The 18,246-nt window shown below is 36.9% G+C and overlaps 1 protein-coding gene across 2 annotated transcripts in view; it reads right to left on the bottom strand.

Moving 5' to 3' along the window:
- LOC149925925 (cytochrome P450 18a1-like) overlaps positions 1 to 18,246 on the bottom strand; it is a 52,905-nt gene that overhangs the window by 21,965 nt on the left and 12,694 nt on the right. For both annotated transcript variants that reach the window (XM_090159892.1, XM_090159893.1), the window contains exons 5-6: positions 13,795 to 14,096; positions 5,023 to 5,138 (exon numbers count right to left, since the gene is read on the bottom strand). In XM_090159892.1, coding sequence (XP_090016018.1) covers positions 5,023 to 5,138; positions 13,795 to 14,096 — 418 coding nt within the window. The remainder of the gene's footprint in view (positions 1 to 5,022; positions 5,139 to 13,794; positions 14,097 to 18,246) is intronic.

An 18,246-nucleotide genomic window follows, 5' to 3' on the forward strand; every position in this document is an offset into this window, starting at 1 on the left:
AACGTAAAAGCGCGCGCTGCTGAAGACGCGAAAAATATGTTTTGCACGCGTGGCGCGTTCCAGTTATAAGAGACCTAAGCCTAAATTGCGCGATTTTAAAAGTTAGGATAGTTCGCAAATCGCTCATACGGGGTTAGGGGCGCTGGCGGCAGCCCCTAAGATGGCGGTGAAAATTCAAACCCAAACACCTGGCGTTATTTTTCGTTTCAACTTTTTGGGCTAAAAGCTATTTTTTCAAGACAAAAAAGGTACGTGTTAGTATATTGAACGTCTTGTTAATCTTTTGATACGGAAATAAGGCCATATTTGGAAAAGCTTGGCCGTTCCCCTTTAATATAAATTAGGGATGCACCGATATGGGTACAGTCGATATATCAAAGTTATCTATCATAACAGTAGTGTATATGATAAAATCATTGTAAATGACGGTTCAGAACACTGTCATGCCATTTTATTCTAATTTTTCATGAAACAAGTTTGCAAGAGCATATCCAAATATGTTTCTTTTCATTTTAAGTGATACATTTTCTATCAGAAAACAAATATCGTTGTTTTTTATTTGTTTACACTCGTAACCCCATGTCTAAAAATGGAATGATCTAGCTTCTGAAGTCTGGCGTACGTGGCAAGGCCAATCAAATAATTTATTATCAATAGTTTTCAATAGTTAGTTAATCGATAATTTTATTATTTTTAAATGTTTTTCTGAAAATATTTTTCTAATACCGGTATCTGCCAATATATCGGTGTATCCCTAATAAAAATTATTATATTATAAACCACAGAAACGTGTAAGAAACGATGGTGAAATAATGGAAAAATTACAGTTTTTGCTCGTCAGTCACATGCCAAGGGCGTATTTTATTTAAGTAGCTTTCAGGGCAAAATTATGATTCTAAAAACCATGTTCACGGAAAGATATAATCCGTGCCTTCGATGGGAAGTGCCTAACTGAATAATTCCGTCAACTTTAAAGGGAATATAACTTCTAATATTTTTTTAGCCACCCAAAAGGTTCCAATATTTGCCGCTTTCAAAAGTTTCGGCGCTGTTTAGTGGTTTATCGCGAAGGAAATCCCTAAAGAAAGCCTTGGAGGTTAAATACTCTTTAAAAACGTGTAAACATCGACAAATTACGCCCCAGGGGGTTATTTCCCTTGGTGTAACATACTTTTCAAGACAATGACTAAAGAATTAATCTTAGGCCCAAGTTATCTAACGACTTTTAATCCTTTTAAATCAGGTGGCTGGGTTACACTGCGTAGGAGGGTGGTGGCAAGCCCTTCGTGCCCCGCGAGCCAACAGCTCCTTACACTCACTATTACAGTTAACCTCAACAAGTTCTTATGAAAAGGAAAAACTGAAGAACTCGGTGGAAAAACACCTTTAACCAGTGGGGTGAAAACTTGCAAACTCAACGCGGAGTTTTCAGCCAGTGCCACAAATTGGAATCGAATATGGCTCCTCTCGCTGCGAAGCCAAAGTGCCAACCACTTTCGATTGAATAGTTGTTTCGTAGATTAAACTAAATTCTATTTAAAAACCCTAATTAAAGGTTTTGTTTTATAACTATTCTTCTAAATTCTTCTTCGGTGGTTTCTATAAACTGCACACTCAAAATTCAAACGCTTCTTCGGCCATTCATGGTGTAATTGTTATATTACACATTTACAATTAATTGTATAATAAACAAATATATAATATATTAATATATAATAAACAAACATATAATATATTAATATATAATAAACAAATATATTAATATATTAGTATATAATAAACAAATATATGTTTAATATATAATAAACAAATATATGTAATAATATATAATAAACAAATATATATATGTTTATTATAATATATATATTATAATAATAAACAAACACACACATATATATATATATATTATAATAAACAAAAATATATATATATATATTCTATATTTATTTATTATACTAAATAAATATATAATATATTATTATAATAAACAAGTACATAATATAATATTATTATTATTATAATAAACAAATATATAATTTATTAATATATAATATATAATAAACCAATATAATATATAAATATACAAAATATAAATGCAATTATAAATAATATTAATAATCAGCTAGGCTAATACCCAAGGCACCACCTAAGGCCCAAGCCAGCTAGCGACTAGTAATGCTTTTAAATCAGGTGGCCGGGTTACAATGCGTAAAAGGTTGGAGGTAAAAATATCATATTATAAAATATATATAAATACAATAACATTACAGACTACCTGATTGCAAAATTCAATTAAATTCCAATAGGGCTGGATTCCGAAATAGCTTCTTCAAGATTATCTAAATCTCTTTGTGTAAACAGTTTTCGATTCATTTGAATAGCGAATACAATAGCAATATAAAAGAGAGGGAGAGAATGTATGTACGAATCGCCACGCTACATTTCGCAAGATATCCGAAAAAGTAGCCTTTCTTAAAAGGCAAAGAAAACGCGAGTGAAATTTTCTCCATTTAAGAGAAATGGTTCCGCGGGAGACGATGTGGCATGATGCGAGAAAGAATATAGAGAGAACCGACGTTTCTACATCATTTGCCAGCGCTGGCTATTCCCCCCGCCTTCAATGTCTGCGAATGAAAGTGAAAAAATATCGGAAGTTATAAAAGGGGGGGGGGAGAAAGGGATGTGCCGCATAGAATCATTGATTACCCCCCAGACGACCGAGAAATCGAAATAAACAAGATGGCCACCGACACCATTGGACTTTTGATATCTTTTTCCTTTAATTATTTTAACTAGTATATTTATTAATACAGAATTTAGTGTCCATGGTAATGATATTTAATTCAATTTTATATATAGAGGAACAAACATGGATTGAAAATAAAACATAGTAAACATTAAAAGGTTGTTTTCAGATTACAAGAAATGATACAAAACCTTACATTTATATACCTTTGACCTTTCTTAACTTTTTTTTTTATTACAGCAAGGCTCCGTACAGCCTCTAATGTTTACATACAACTATGTTTTATTTTTAATCCATGTTTGTTCCTCTATATATAAAATTGAATTACTATATTTATTATAACAGGCGTGCTCAAATGGTCGATTAAATTGCGTTATTAATATTTGATAATTTATAAAATATATTTAAAATTTTTCATTATTTTAATTGATGGGTATTTAAAAATTGGACATAATTATAATAAGCTGGGTTAATACCCATGGAACCATAGGCGCAAGTCATGTAGCGACTTTTAATGAATTTATCCCAGGTGGCCGGGTTAAATTGTGTAGGATGGTGGTGGTAAGCCCTTCATGCCACGCGAGACCACAGCTCCCTACACTCTCTATAAGCCTATATTAAAAAGTGGGGACGAATTTCCTGTCTCGCGTGTTTTCGTTTTAAAACGTCTGCTTTTCAGACGACGTATAACGAAATAGCAGTTTATTATTGGTTTAAAATAGTGTTGTAAATCGAAAAACTTTCCGGAAAATGACCGAGGCCTTTTTTCCGGAAAATTTGTTACTAAGGTAGCGACCAAACCAGCCAGCAAGTACTACCCAACCCATAGGTTTCTGAATATGAGTAAAAACGTAAAAGTAACAAAAGAAAACTTTAGCGAAAGAGCGGGATATGCCCACTAAAAACATAAAAGGGAGAATTTTATCCAAAAGAAAGTGTCTCGTCCTTTTTACTAAAAGTAATAACGCTATAGCCAAGTTTGTACGCTATAGTATACGAGTAAAGTCACAGTAAAAAGCATTTTTCAATTAAACTGGTTTTAGGCTCAGTCGCCAAAAATGTGTTAAAAAAAAGGGCTAAAAAATTTCTCGCAAGTGGCTTATTTACTTTGATGGCTTTTGGTTTTTCAAAATGTTTACACCCGGGAATTTCTGGTATAAAATTATTTCTTAATACTTTTGGTAAGGGTATATCATTACTCCGCATAGCTGCGGGCATTCTCGTGGTTTATTCGGGTTCATAGAGCGCTGTTTTAAAACTTTTAGTTAAGGGTAACTCAATATTTAAAAAAAATCTTTTTAAATGAATCGCAACCATTTCGTCATCCGCTCCTTTTGAATATGAAATTCAGTACACAGATTGGCTCGTTTACGCTATCTAACGGTCGCTGATGGAACTAATATCAGATTTAATAAATAAAGGTTGTTCACTAAGGTGCTCCATCCACTGAATATTATTAATAATTATAATCAGCTAGGCTATTACCCGAGGCACCAACTTAGGCCCCAGTCATTGATAAACTTTTAATATCTTTAAGGGGGAAGACTACAGTGGCCATTGTCTACTTTCGCGCTATTTCAAGCTGAACTCTTTTAATTTTGTATTTTAACTTATAAAATTAATACTTAAGTGGAGAACAGCCTCTTGTTTAGTGCTTAAAATAATTTTGACAATTTTAAATTTTAAATTAATTAAGTTATTACGTTTTAATTCGGACCCCCGGAGCTAAACAAGTTAGGCAAGCAGACAAACTACCCTTTAGTTAGGACCTTATATCTCGTTAACTATTGTAATGTTTTATAATTTATCTTAAATTTTTTTGATAATATTACAATAATTAAGAAGATAAGATAATTTATTTATATTAATTAGCGCCATAAGATAATTTATTTATATTAATTAGCGCCATAAGATAATTATATTATCGCCATAAGATAATTATATTAGCGCCATAATTTATTTATATTAGCGCCATAAGATAATTATATTAGCGCCATAAGACAATTATATTAGCGCCATAAGATAATTATATTAGCGCCAGAAGATAATTATATTAGCGCCAGAAGATAATTATATTAGCGCCATAAATTAATTTGATTTATATAATTTCGCATAACTTGTTTGGGACACCGGTATAGATGGCGCAAAAAGCACAGTGCGGTTTTTCTTCGGCGCGAAACTAACAATCGAGCTGTACAAAAAAAGCAAAGAGTGCGCTGACCTCTCCATTGAAAGATCCTGATATGGGAGAGCCACGTGAGGCGCAATGTACTTACTCGTGAACCCTTGATCCGCGGCGTTTTCTTTCCGGTCCATTTCTTGCAGGTAACCATCGATGTAATCTCTATGATGACCCTCCACCATCGTCAACCTGTGACTTTTAATTTCCTCTCTAAAACGAATAATGGATTTAATTAGATTTAAATAGAACCGAAAATTAGTGTCAAAACTAGGTGTCGTAAATAACTATTTTTGTTTGTCGTAAAAGAACATTAATCTTAATTTACAAGCATAATCCTCTGTCAGTGGCGAGCCATATGGGGGTACGATCACCAACCACTACGCGGGGGTAGGTACAATTATTTTATATTTAATTTTTATTTATTTTTATTTTTAATTTTTATTTATTTTTATTTTTAATTTTAATTTATTTTTAATTTTTATTTATTTTTATTTTTAATTTTAATTTATTTTTATTTTAATTTTTACTTTGTATTTATTTTTCATTTTTAAATTTTTTTATTTATTTTTTATTTTTTATTGTTTTATTTTATTTTCATTTTTATATATTTTTTTTTAATTTTTTAATTTTTATATTTATTTAACATTTTTTTTAATATTTCAATTTTGCGATTCCGCAACCAAAATGGCTACGCTACTGTCCTCAATTATAGTATAAATACACTTCCTTAGCAAAAAACAAGATGTCACGGACATTTAAGTACACACAATCCCTCGATGTATTAACTATATAAATTTAAATTTGAACAAATTTCCAATAATCTTTTACAATAATCTTTTACAATAATTTTAATAAACCCAAGAGGAATTTTACCGAAAATGAATTTTTCGAGTTACCTGGTTTTGGAAACAAGTTTTTAGGTAGTGAATATTTTTAAATTTTGTAGCGAAACGCGAACACGTTATTTTATATACATTTTTTGACAAACCTAATTTTTCGAGTTACCTGCTTTTGGTAATAAGGTAGTTATGTTTTTTTATTTTTTGAGTAAGATGGCGCCTGTATCAATTGGTACGAAATTCAAATACCACAATCACGCGTACGTGGGCTATGAGGTCCCGCAAATTGGCCAGAAATCTCTAAAATTTCTAAATGCAACCGAAATTGTAGTTCAGAAATGATCAGTACTAACTAAAATTTAAAAAAATTTAGATTCAAATTCTAATTTCGCAATACAGCACTAATTAAAATGGGCAAATGAGCAACTTTTTGGCCCCCGATCTCCAAAATTCATAACGGGCTACTGAGGGCATGCTATTTCCTTTCGATTGAGATATCCCTGGCCCTTCTAAGCCTAATTCTTGGAAAGTTATGTGGAATCGGCTACAATGTACGTGGGCCCAATACACACAAATCTCTTAAGATTGTGTGTAAAAAACAATATAAATTAATTATTATTATTATTATTAAGTCGGAAAATTTTCCGGAAAATGACCGAGGCCTTTTTTCCGGAAAATTTTCCGTATTTTTCCGGAAAAAAAAAAGTTTTATTTAATGATTAGTCTAATATATTGTTTGCAAATTTAAATAAAGCGGAATTTTCGTCTAACTTTTTGAATCTTAAAGTAAAACTAAACCTCTAGACTAGTTTAAACTGATTAACAATGTAACACTATTAATGTTGTGTAGTATGTTTACTGTTATTAGACATTTTATATCGATAAAAAGTTAAAACATTAAAAACCCTTAAAAAGTAATTTATGTTGAAATTTTTTATTTTTTATTTTCTGGAAATTTTCCGGCGTTATATTTTTCCGGAAAATTAACAACACTAATTAATTTAAATTTAATATTTTTTATTATTTAACAATGAGAAAAACTAGTATTAAGGGGCTAGTGTTCATCTCTCCCCGGTTTCTAACATTTAGCTGCCTCTAGCTATAAAGGTCCTTTTGCGTCTTGGGGCCCGCAATTCTCGTTTTACCTGGCCCGGACGATAGGTACACTCTGTTTGAAAAGTCTTCGACAGGTGAAATTTTTGCCCTCTTTTTAATTCTGCTAGAAAACTATAATAGATAGATCGATGAAACCAATTGCAACTTTTATTTATTTTCCAATATCTTTCGTTATTTATCGGTTTCGTCCGCCAAAAATTAATAGTTTGGCGGGAACCGTCAAAACTCATTTTTGACAACTTTTTAAATATTGGTTCTACGGCACTGACTCGCGCGTTTTTGAATTCACAATGGTCGGTTCCTATTTAGAAAGTGGAAAAATTATCCCTCTACAACCAACGGTTGAGAAGTTATCGCGTTTCCAAATTGTCGTCGAAGTTGCGTTATTTATAATCGCTTGATGCATTTTAGGTGTTTCCTAATTTCGAGGAAAGTTTGGAAACGCTATAACTTTTCAACCGTTGGTTGTAGAGGGATAATTTTTCCACTTTCTAAATTTGAATCGACCATTGTGAATTCAAAATCGCGCGAGTCAGTGCCGTAGAACCAATATTTAAAAAGTTGTCAAAAATGAGGTTTGACGGTTCCCGCCAAACTATTAATTTTTGGCGGACGAAACCGATATATAACGAAAGATATTGGAAAATAAATAAAAGTTGCAATTGGTTTCATCGAGCTATCTATTATAATTTTCTAGCAGAATTAATAAGAGGGCAAAAATTTCACCTGTCGAAGACTTTTCAAACAGAGTGTACTTGCACCACTTCTAAACACAAAATGAAACTAGGAACCAAGTAACATGGCGAAAATTTTGCATAAGTTAATAAAAATAATATAAAGTAAATTGAATTTCTAAAAGTATTCTCTTCCTAAATAGCGACTAAATTGAGTGAGAACTTGAAAGAGAAGTGGAGTCGACCTTCGGGTCAATCAAGATGCGGCGCGTAAAACCTTATATCTTTCAGATCTATATATTGAGTAAATAGAAAGTTAATTGGGACCGACAGCCGTTATTTGTTCGCCTAACGAATAAGATGTCCTAATTAATGTTTCGTAGGGGACATCAAATATAGACTAGTAACAAGAGATAAATATGGCGTCAATAAAGTAGGAAATTATCGATTTCGCCCCCCTAAGATGGTCCATTTCTTGAACGTCGCAGAGTGCCGCTAACGCGCACTAAAAAAAGACAGCCAGGAAATTCGCCTATTTCGCGCTTGGTTGGAAAAACCTTCGAATTATAAACTCGTAAAAAACATCCAAGGCTTAATCGAGAAGCACGTAGGTCAGTTATTATCTGCCTCCGAGAGTCCTAAAGGTCGGAGGTCAGGCGGGGGAGACCCACTGCCTCGTAAAGCGGACTGATACGAAAGCAACGAAGACAATTACTAACGAGACAATAAGGTACTCGCCGGGTTCGCGGCTATTGAGGAACCCAGGCTTAAGGTAGAACGGATGGACGCGCGTAAACTGTACCACCAACCCGCCTTCGACGCCGTTGCGGTTTGAGGCTTACTCGGACTATAAATACGCTACCTGAGTGGAAAAGTCGAGCAAGTTGAGATACGTGACTTTTTGAGAGACATTTGAGATAAAAATCCTCACTTGTTATTTTATTAATCTGACCATAAGTAACGTAATCACTCGTAAGTATGTCATAAAAGTATTTTCTTTAATGAAACCTTGTTCCGACTCCGTGACGAAAAACACGTCATCAACTTTATAGATGGGAAAGCGCAGTTATTGAATTTCAAATCATAGATATTTGAAATAATATAAATCCACAATTCTACGAGTGAATGATACGGAAGTGACAACTAGCAGACAACGCGTATTTTCTGGATGCGCTACGTTATAGCGCCATCTTCCCACCAAAAGGAAAAAAGATTTACACATGACTTCAACTCCACGTTACTCTAGGGCTATCAACATTATTATTAGGCCTCAGACCAGCTGCTAAGGGACGGTAATCTTAAAAGGGAAGACGGAAAGATTAGAGCAATGCCTGACGCTAGCGCCGCCGTGGCGCCTTTTGGAATTCTATCTACGCAAACAAAACCACGTTTGAAAATTTTGAGTTTTATAGTGCGTCGTCGTGAGTCGTTGATGGCCACCCTGGAGTTTGTATAGAAGAAATAAATAATTTTGAAGTGTTTAAAAGTTTATTAATATATTTTTAAATAGCTCTAATAAATATTAAACCATGTTAGGTCAGTTTAGACGTATTTCTCTTGGTTTTCTTAATGGGGAACGGCCAAGCTTTTCCAAATATGGCCTTATTTCCGTATCCAAAGATTAACAAGACGTTCAATATACTAACACGTACCTTTTTTTGTCTTGAAAAAATAGCTTTTGGCCCAAAAAGTTGAAACGAAAAATAACGCCAGGGGTTTGGGTTTGAATTTTCGCCGCCAGCGCCCCTAACCCCGTATGAGCGATTTGCGAACTATCCTAACTTTTAAAATCGCGCAATTTAGGCTTAGGTCTCTTTATAACTGGAACGCGCCGCGCGTGAAAAACTAATTTTTTACGTCTTCAGCAGCGCGCGCTTTTACGTTGTTTTTCTGTCTCACCGACTTCTCATCAGGTGTCGCGGCGGACCCGCGCTTTTCGATTTCCCGACATTTCTTTATTTTATTAAAACTTAACCACTCAATATTTTTTGATGCGGTTTTCTCCATAAATTTTAGTTTTTAATGGGCTATAGGGCTATCTAACTGGATAAAGCTTGACCGTTCCCCTTTAAGCCTTGACTTAAATTAGTTTTACGTGTAGGTCTTTTGCACGGACCAGTAATTGTGCTTGTTGCATTGATTCTAAATATATTCAATTACAGTGTGGTGTGAAAATGGAACTTTGGGATACAAATGTAAAAGTGTGTGTAAAAATTTTCATATACTTACAATTTTAATTTTTTGGATTGGATTTGGGTGTTGTACAGTTGGGCCCTTTCTATTCACAAAATGATTAGAACATACATAATATTGCTTTGCTTTGTTATTTTTATGGTGGCTTAAAACGTCATTCATAGTGAAATCAATCCTGCCACATGCTTTTACCCAGTTTTCACACTTCGGATAGTGATATTTTGGGTTGGGAATCTTAATAAACCTAACGTTTTTCATGTAAGGCATAGAATAATATCTCATATCACTTTTTCTTATTCTAAAACTGTCATTAACTTAATCCTCACGACATATCTTGTTTGCTATGCAGACGACTTCAGTGGTCACGTGACACGGGATTCGGACGTCTAACTCCAGAGGGCGCGCGCTATGCGTTGCCGTTTGAAAACGCGCGGTTAACCTTAACAATACCGTCCCTTATTTGCTGGTCTGAGATTAGACCTAATCTACCGCGTTCTTTTTTCAAAATACTAATTTTGAACACCGATAGATGGCACTATTACGTAGCGCATCCTGAGTAATTATAGATATAACTTAGCCTAGCAGCACTGTTATGTTAGACATGGCATATATTACGTAGCGCATCCAGAAAATATTTTCCAAATACTTTATTTTTGTCACCGTTAGATGGCACTATTACGTAGCGCATCCAGAAAATATATTCCAAATACTTTATTTTGGTCACCGTTAGATGGCACTATTACGTAGCGCATCCAGAAAATATTTTCCAAATACTTTATTTTGGTCACCGTTAGATGGCACTATTACGTAGCGCATCCAGAAAATATTTTCCAAATACTTTATTTTGGTCACCGTTAGATGGCACTATTACGTAGCGCATCCAGAATATTATTTTCCAAATACTTTATTTTTGTCACCGTTAGATGGCACTATTACGTAGCGCATCCAGAAAATATTTTCTAAATACTTTATTTTGGTCACCGATAGATGGCACTATTACGTAGCGCATCCAGAAAATATTTTGGTGTATGTGGCAGCGTGACCTTCACAACAACATCAACAAGGAACGTGTAGTGACAACAATAAACGAATGACAAGTGAAGCAAATAGCAGTTGTACAAAAATCCGCCGAAAATAAAAGAAAACACAGGTATTATCTAATATGCACAGCACGCAGTAGAGTACAAAGGTCCGTGATGACAGGGAGATCACCTTGCTGGACCGCCGTCTTTAATCCCGACATATCTGAAGTAAACCCGCCACGCAACAAGGAGGACAACAGCTTTACACGAGGCGCGTCTACAGCAGCGCGAGCAAAGATTAAGTGCCTTAACGTTTGATTGTTACGACAACCTCTGCACGAGGCAGCTGTCCTCAGTTTAAAACGAAAGAGTAGTTCAAACAGTGTTGGCATGCGATCACAATTGAAACGGTATAATAGTGAGTCCTGCCATCTGGGCAACCGTAGCACGGATCGAGCTTGTACTGCCCATCGGGCCTGTCGTTCACGAACGTCTGCCACTCGCGGCGCCATTGGTTTAGGACAACATCTTTGGCTCTGGCTTTCAGGGCAGCCTTAGTGTGTGGTAAGAAAACTTTAACAATCGGGGGACGAATTAATTCGCCCACATTTGCACAGCGGTCGGCGGATTCGTTGCCCGGAATGCCGACATGGGCCGGGCACCATAGCAACTTTACTGACCCGGGATAGTCGCTACAGAAACTCCGAAAGCGAAACAGTCGGGGATAAGCACAGCTACCGGCGTGGATCATAGTTAATGCTGTCTTGGAGTCCGAGCGGATGAGTATGTCACCAAGACTATGAGTTCGCGCGTACAAAACCACCTGATTAATCGCGAACAATTCGACAGCGCTGATGGGATGACCAGAGTCGACTATCATCTGATTCTTGACCCCTAGGTTAAGGATGCAATAACCGCGCAGCTTGAGTCTTCCCTACACGACCCGTCCGTGTAGATGATGGTGTGACCATCCGCCATGTTATCTAGTTCGGTGAAGAAGCCTAGGTCGACCACCGCGGGGAACTGCCTACGCGGTGAGAGATGACCCAGGTTCCGTAAAGAACTGGCCAGTAGGTTGGCTACGTCAACCAGCCGGGAAATATTAACATCGCCATTTGTTAACTTGATCGCCCCATGGGAGGCCAAACCCGTAGTAAACCATTTAACTTTTTTCCAAACTTGGGTTAACGATGAGTGGCCGTTTAGACTGTTACAATACTCCCTCCAGCTTTTGCGTTTCAAGTCCTTAACATAGCGCCGAAATTCCACAGAGGCGTGGCGGAACTTCACAAAATCTTCAATCTTGCGACTACGACGGGCGCGCCGGCGGAGCGCATTGCGCTGTTAGTTTTTAGAGCACAGAAGGGGTACGTTCAGTAACGCGAATCTGTGGAAAATCGGTTTTTACTTGATGTTTGCTTGATGACCGCTCATCGTCATAGTGACGTAGGAAGTTACTGAACGGTGTTATTTTAGTCAGCGATGTTTTTAAAGATGGCGGCTATAAATGTTAACACCGACGCGTTTGACGTCAAGTCATCAAAAAAACCTTCTCGCCGAGATGTTTTTTTTTTATGAGCATCGGATGCCTATCGTGACGTCAAATCGGAAACGTGAAAAATCGTACAGTAACAAAATGTTGGCATCGATTACTCAGCGGAAGTAGTTCCGTCACCTCCGCCACCGTTGCATGACATGACGTGGCCTCCGTGTCCTCCTCCAACGGCAACGTCCGGCGGAAAATATTTTCCAAATACTAATTTTGGTCAACGATAGATGGCACTATTACGTAGTGCATCCAGAAAGTATGTGTCTCCTGCTAGCTGTCTTTCTCCGTGTTTTTCCCACGGGCCGGTGTCCAGCGTAATTTATCTATGCTATTTCCGGTTTTGACGTCACGATGGTAATCGGTTGCTCACCGAAGTCATCGGCTTCAAGGGCCGGTTTTTCCGATGACTGACGTCATTACTGACGTAAAACTACTATAAATTCAACGCCATTTTAAAAAATCACCGATGACTGAATAAAATCGTTCGGCAACTTACGACGTCATTATGACGAAAAAGCTCATCGGTTTTTTTTCCATTGAACGTACCCCATGTTTCAAATCTATAGGTTAGCTCGTGCCTCGAGATTACGTGATTTCGTTTCCATGCTAACCTATTCAACAGCTAACCTATTCAATTTCTTATTGTACATTCTGTGTGAAACAAGGTATCATTGAAATTTTTCTATGGGAATGTTATATACAGGGTGTTTCAAAAGGTTATGCAAAAGTTTTAAGAAGTTGTAGTATGCCTGTTTTTTTTTTTAATTTTCTTTAGATGAGTTAAAAGAGCGCCAGAGAGCTTCAAAGTGTGGCCTACTAGCCCCTGGAAGTAGGCTGCTACAAGCGCAAAACCAAGCAGCAGGGAAATGCGAACATTAAGGTTTGGGTTCCTGTGATAGGTCAAAAAGGACTTTGTAAACAAATCGAGGTAACCAGCGTAAAAAAGAAAACATCACGAAAGGGAAAACGTCATCGGTGTCAGATTTAGGTTAAAGCAAGTGTCGGCTCTAGGTGAAGTTGCTCTTTTTTCAACAGATGTCACTAGCGTCGAAATCAAAACAAGATGCTGAGCTACATTTTGACTCAAAAGGCGGGACATAAAAGTATGCTTCGCGTTGATTGGCTCGTTTGCAAATTTGTCAATAACTTTAATTATATTAATTGTTTACAATATATTTTATATGGGATATATAATTTAGGTTAAAGTTCACTAAGCAGAGTAAAAGTGGTCTAAATATAACACTCTATAATGGCTCTCTGACGACGTTATTGTTTCGCTATTAGGAATTTTAGCTTCCGTTCCCATTAATAGATGGCTCCACGCTCTCCACGAAAGTAATTTTTTCGAAGATTCGGATAGATTCATGGCCATCTCTAATAACAGGGCCTTTTCATAATACAGGTGGCAATGATAAAGCCGACAGTTGCTTTAACTTTGTCCCTCAGGTAAAGCATAACGAAAGAATAACTTACTCGACAAAATTGAAGAAGTTGGTGAGAGTGGTTTTGGCTTTGTCGTACTTGTACAGGCGGAAGTAGACCAGGATCTTTTTCAACCAGGGCAAGTACATGTGGACGCTGGTCTGCTTGAAGAAGTCCATGATGAGGAGGACGACTTGGTCCAAGAAGCGCCGTTGCGGGTCCGAGAATTCCAGGCGCCGCCCGAAGATGAGGGCGGTGATGTTGTTGGACACGCTGGACGTAAACAGTTCCCGGGTGCCCGTCACGCCGCCTTTGCTCTCGTTCAAGATTCGAATCAACTCGCCGATTTCATTCTGAGTAATGAGACCGGAATTGATGTCATCATAAGTAACGTTAGTGTGACACGGCCAAAATATTCCGACTCTAATTAATCATCAGCTAGGCTAATACCCAAGGCACCACCTTAGGCCCAAGTTATCTAGCGACTTTTAATGCTAGACTGGTTTAAACCACCCTGGTTCGGGGGGGGGGGGGGGTGTGCCCGCTCAAAAATAAATGTTGCCCCCTCAAATGAAATTTTAGTTTTCCCCCACCTGCCCCCTCAATTTAATACATTCCCCCTCAATGAATGTTATTTGCCCTTCATCTTTATTAGTTTATTAAACTTCTATTCGTTGAAATTTTCCTTCTGGACCACTTGTCTTTGTCTTAGGTTTAGATCGTTATTTATAGGTAACTATTTCTTAATAAAATACAAGTTGTAGAATGGTCTGCTTCAGAAAGCAAGATTTATTTCGTTGAACACCAAAAACATTTCACGGCGCCACTTATGTTAATTTTCGAAATTAGGTAACGAAAAAAATGTACCCCCTTTCAAAAATCTACTGCCCCCTGAACGCAATTTTCCTTGCTACGGGCCTGCCCTGGTTTAAAAATCCATTGGTAAAACCACTTTTTTTATTAAAATCACTATTGAGAATAGAATTAGAAATATTGAATATTTTAAATACTATTTATTCATTTTGCGCGTGAAAATACGCCGTCATGTTAGGGTATAAAAGCAGGTAAATAAGCCTGCTACACCAGTACACCTCACCATGTAAAGGTACTGTCACGCGCAAAAACGTTATTTTTAAATCGGTCAATTTTACCATTTTCGAAGTAATAAGCAGCTTGAGCATTTTTTTATTAGTGGCTTCAACCTGTTTTATCCATACTGGATTTTTTGTTTTTAAAAAAGCTTTTTTTTAACCATGCCGGGTGACAATGCGTAGGAGGGTGGTGTAGAGCCCTTCAAGCCACGCGAGACAACAGCTCCCTACACTAACTATTACAGTTATGAAATGGGAAACCCCTTTAACGCAGAAGAAGTTGTTCTGAGTTTTCACCCAATGCCACAAGTTGGGATCGAACCCGGCTCCTCTTGCTGCGAGGCGAAAGTGCTAACACTTCGCCACCCCGCTATCGAAGCGAGTAGGACGTGACAATTCCAAAATCTTTCATTGTCATACTTATGTATATTATGCTACTTATGGTATAGCTTAGGTCTAAATTGCAAAATATCCCACTATTCTTTAGTTTTAACCATTTAAAACTTTTTAATTATTAATTATTATCAAAAATGTATTCGGGTTAAGCAGATAATAAGTTCGCCTGGTGATTCCCGGGTGAAAAACCACGCCCCTTCCGCCTTTCCTAGCGTAAGGGGGTCATGAAAGCAGTAGTTATAGTTACCGCCACACATTCTTCATTTAGATTGAGACTAAGCAATCGCGGAAAATTTAATTTATTTCAATTTGCAAATTGACGACGTTTGAAAATTATGTATAATAATACTAAAAAACGATAAATTATACATAACCAAACTTTTTTTTTATTTCAGATTTCTATGGAACATTTCTCGTACAAGGGGACATTTACTAGTGTAAAAATAAATGACCTTGAACCATGTCTTTAAGGTCATTTAAAAACTATCTCGAGAACGGCCGTTAGGTTTACGGATTTGGTTCCAATGACAGAGTTGATGCTTGCCATATTATTAGTTCAAATAAGTTTGATTGGACCAATTAGAAGCCGAGAAATCGAAGGTTAATTAATTCAGTGTTTGATAATAAAATAATATGATTAGTTTTAATGTGACTAAATCAAATAAATACTGAATAGTTTACAACGGTTCAATTATGCCACCGTCGGCTACGATACATGCTTGAGCTCGTTTAACGACGGAGTTCAATTATTCTAAAACTTGTTGTCAACCAATCTTACAAAAATAAGGTTCAAAAACGTTTTTCAATTATTTATCATTTTCCGTTTTTTAGTGGACACCCTGTATATCAGATAGAGTCACAGTTAGAGATTATTAACGTCTAAATTAATTAGGGTCGATGTTCTGAGTTTTATTTATAACAAAAAGCAAATAGCCGAGTATTCCAGGACGGCGAACTGTCATTAAAAATTAAACTTAGACCGAAAGACGCCTTCAAATCAGATATTTTATCTATTTGAAGTGTTAAAAGGGTACAATTTTCCTCAATAAATTATTTTCTCAGTTGAAATATAATCCTTCCGCTTGCGCAAAACGTGATAAACATTCAGGCGAGGTTCACACTCGACGGAAAATATGATGGAATCGCGGCGGTAAACGGCGAACCTAAAATTGCCAGTCAATGTGAAATCAACCTCATTCATCTTATTTTTAAGAAATTTATCGCTAACGATAATACTTTATCGATAAATTGTAATGCTATTCGTTACTTGAACACTATGAACTGGATAAAGACTTGGTGAATGTGAAATGGAATCAAACCGAAGACCCGCAACTCCAAAACAAATTAGCTCCACTGCCAACTTCAATGACGCGCTGTTGGCCCAACAGCGAGTCATCAAAGTTGGTCGTGGTAGGACTATGGCAGCTAGGAGCAACAAACACAAGGAGAACGCAGCTAGCCTTTAAACACGCTAACGAAGGGTTGTGTACGAATTTCATTGGACGAGCGTCACGAGCCTTTACGATGAACGTTTTACGGGCGGGGGGGGGGGAAGACTATTTCCGAATTTTCCCCTTTCGACGGCAGCAGGCGCTAAAGCGTCTAGCCAATGAAAAAGGTACCCAAGAAAATCCACGACTTTTAACGGGTTGCGTTCTCCTTGTGTGGGGTGTTGTGTTTGTTGCTCCTAGATGGCAGCGACCGATGGAGGTCAAGTGCCGCAAGGGGGTAAACGCTTCGTTACAAAACCGTCACTCGGAAAGCTCTTAGAATTCGAATCTAGGGCACGGAGTTCTGCATTATCTTTGGTTTCATTAAAGAAAATACCTTTATGATATACTTATGAGTAATTATGTTACATATGGTATTAACGAAGATTTAAGTTAGCTTTGGTAATTTCATTATCTGCACGTTAATATTTTGTTAATTGAGTAAAATCAGGAAACTATAGAGGTATACACTTGGAATGTCTAAGGTTCCATTGGGACGGTGATACGAAAGCGCGTCGAGAACTACGTCAAGCGTAAGACGTAACACGATATTTAAAATTCATTGGCTCGAGGTTTGACGCGAAAAGAATGCGTCGTCATGGTAACAAATACACGATCTTACCGCGCAAAAAAAGGCTTATAAAACAATGGATTTTAAAACATCAATTTGTTATCGTACTTAATATTTTGAAGTAATTATAATGTTCTTCACGAAAGAAGTGTAGTTAACTAGTGATACCTAATTTCAGGTATTTGTATGGTTATAAAAGAGATAATCAGGTAAGCGAATAATATAATAACCATGAATAGGCTTAATGACGAGTTTTCGTCGAATGAGGGTAGCGAGGCGCCAGAGTTTTTCTCCTGAGTTTTCCCGCTTTAAGACACGCCCGTTTCTACGAGCTTCATCACGGTCGTATAAATCTGCCTTAGACATTCCAAGTGTTACCTATATAATTTCCTGGTAAAATATATCTACATCCCTCAAATAGAACGGCGTCTAGGAACGGAACCAGAAGTACGTTAATTGAATTGGCGCTAGCATTAATTATTCATGTCTTGTTCAACTTGTTAAAATGTTCCACGCGCTCTTTAATATTTTAGAGTAAAAGGCTCGCGCGTTTTTTTTTATTTCAGGGAGCACGCGCGAAATCGCTCTAGCCCGTTTACGCTAAAATATCAAGACGCGCGTGGAACTTTGTAACAAGTTGAATAAGGCAGTGCTGAGGCTAATAGTTGATTTTTTTAAATAAAAAGTGGTCTTGCCCAACTTGTTAAAATGTTGCTCTTACGTCACAAGACACAGCTTTATTCATTATATTCTTCCAACGCGCGATTTGCACGCGCCCTAAAAAAGCTACATTCCTCTGGCGACTGTAGCGCGCGCTCGTAGACTTTTCAAAGTTATAGCGTTTTAAATTTGATTGCTCAAGATTCGCTCCGAATCTGTGTCTGACGTCATATATCTCGCCCCAATCGACTAGAGTAAAACCGCAAATGGAACATTTCATGAACGTATTCACGCG

Source organism: Leiobunum rupestre, chromosome 10 (genome assembly GCF_980474605.1).
Source record: "Leiobunum rupestre chromosome 10, qqLeiRupe1.1.hap1, whole genome shotgun sequence".
NCBI classification, from domain to species: Eukaryota; Metazoa; Arthropoda; class Arachnida; order Opiliones; family Sclerosomatidae; genus Leiobunum; species Leiobunum rupestre.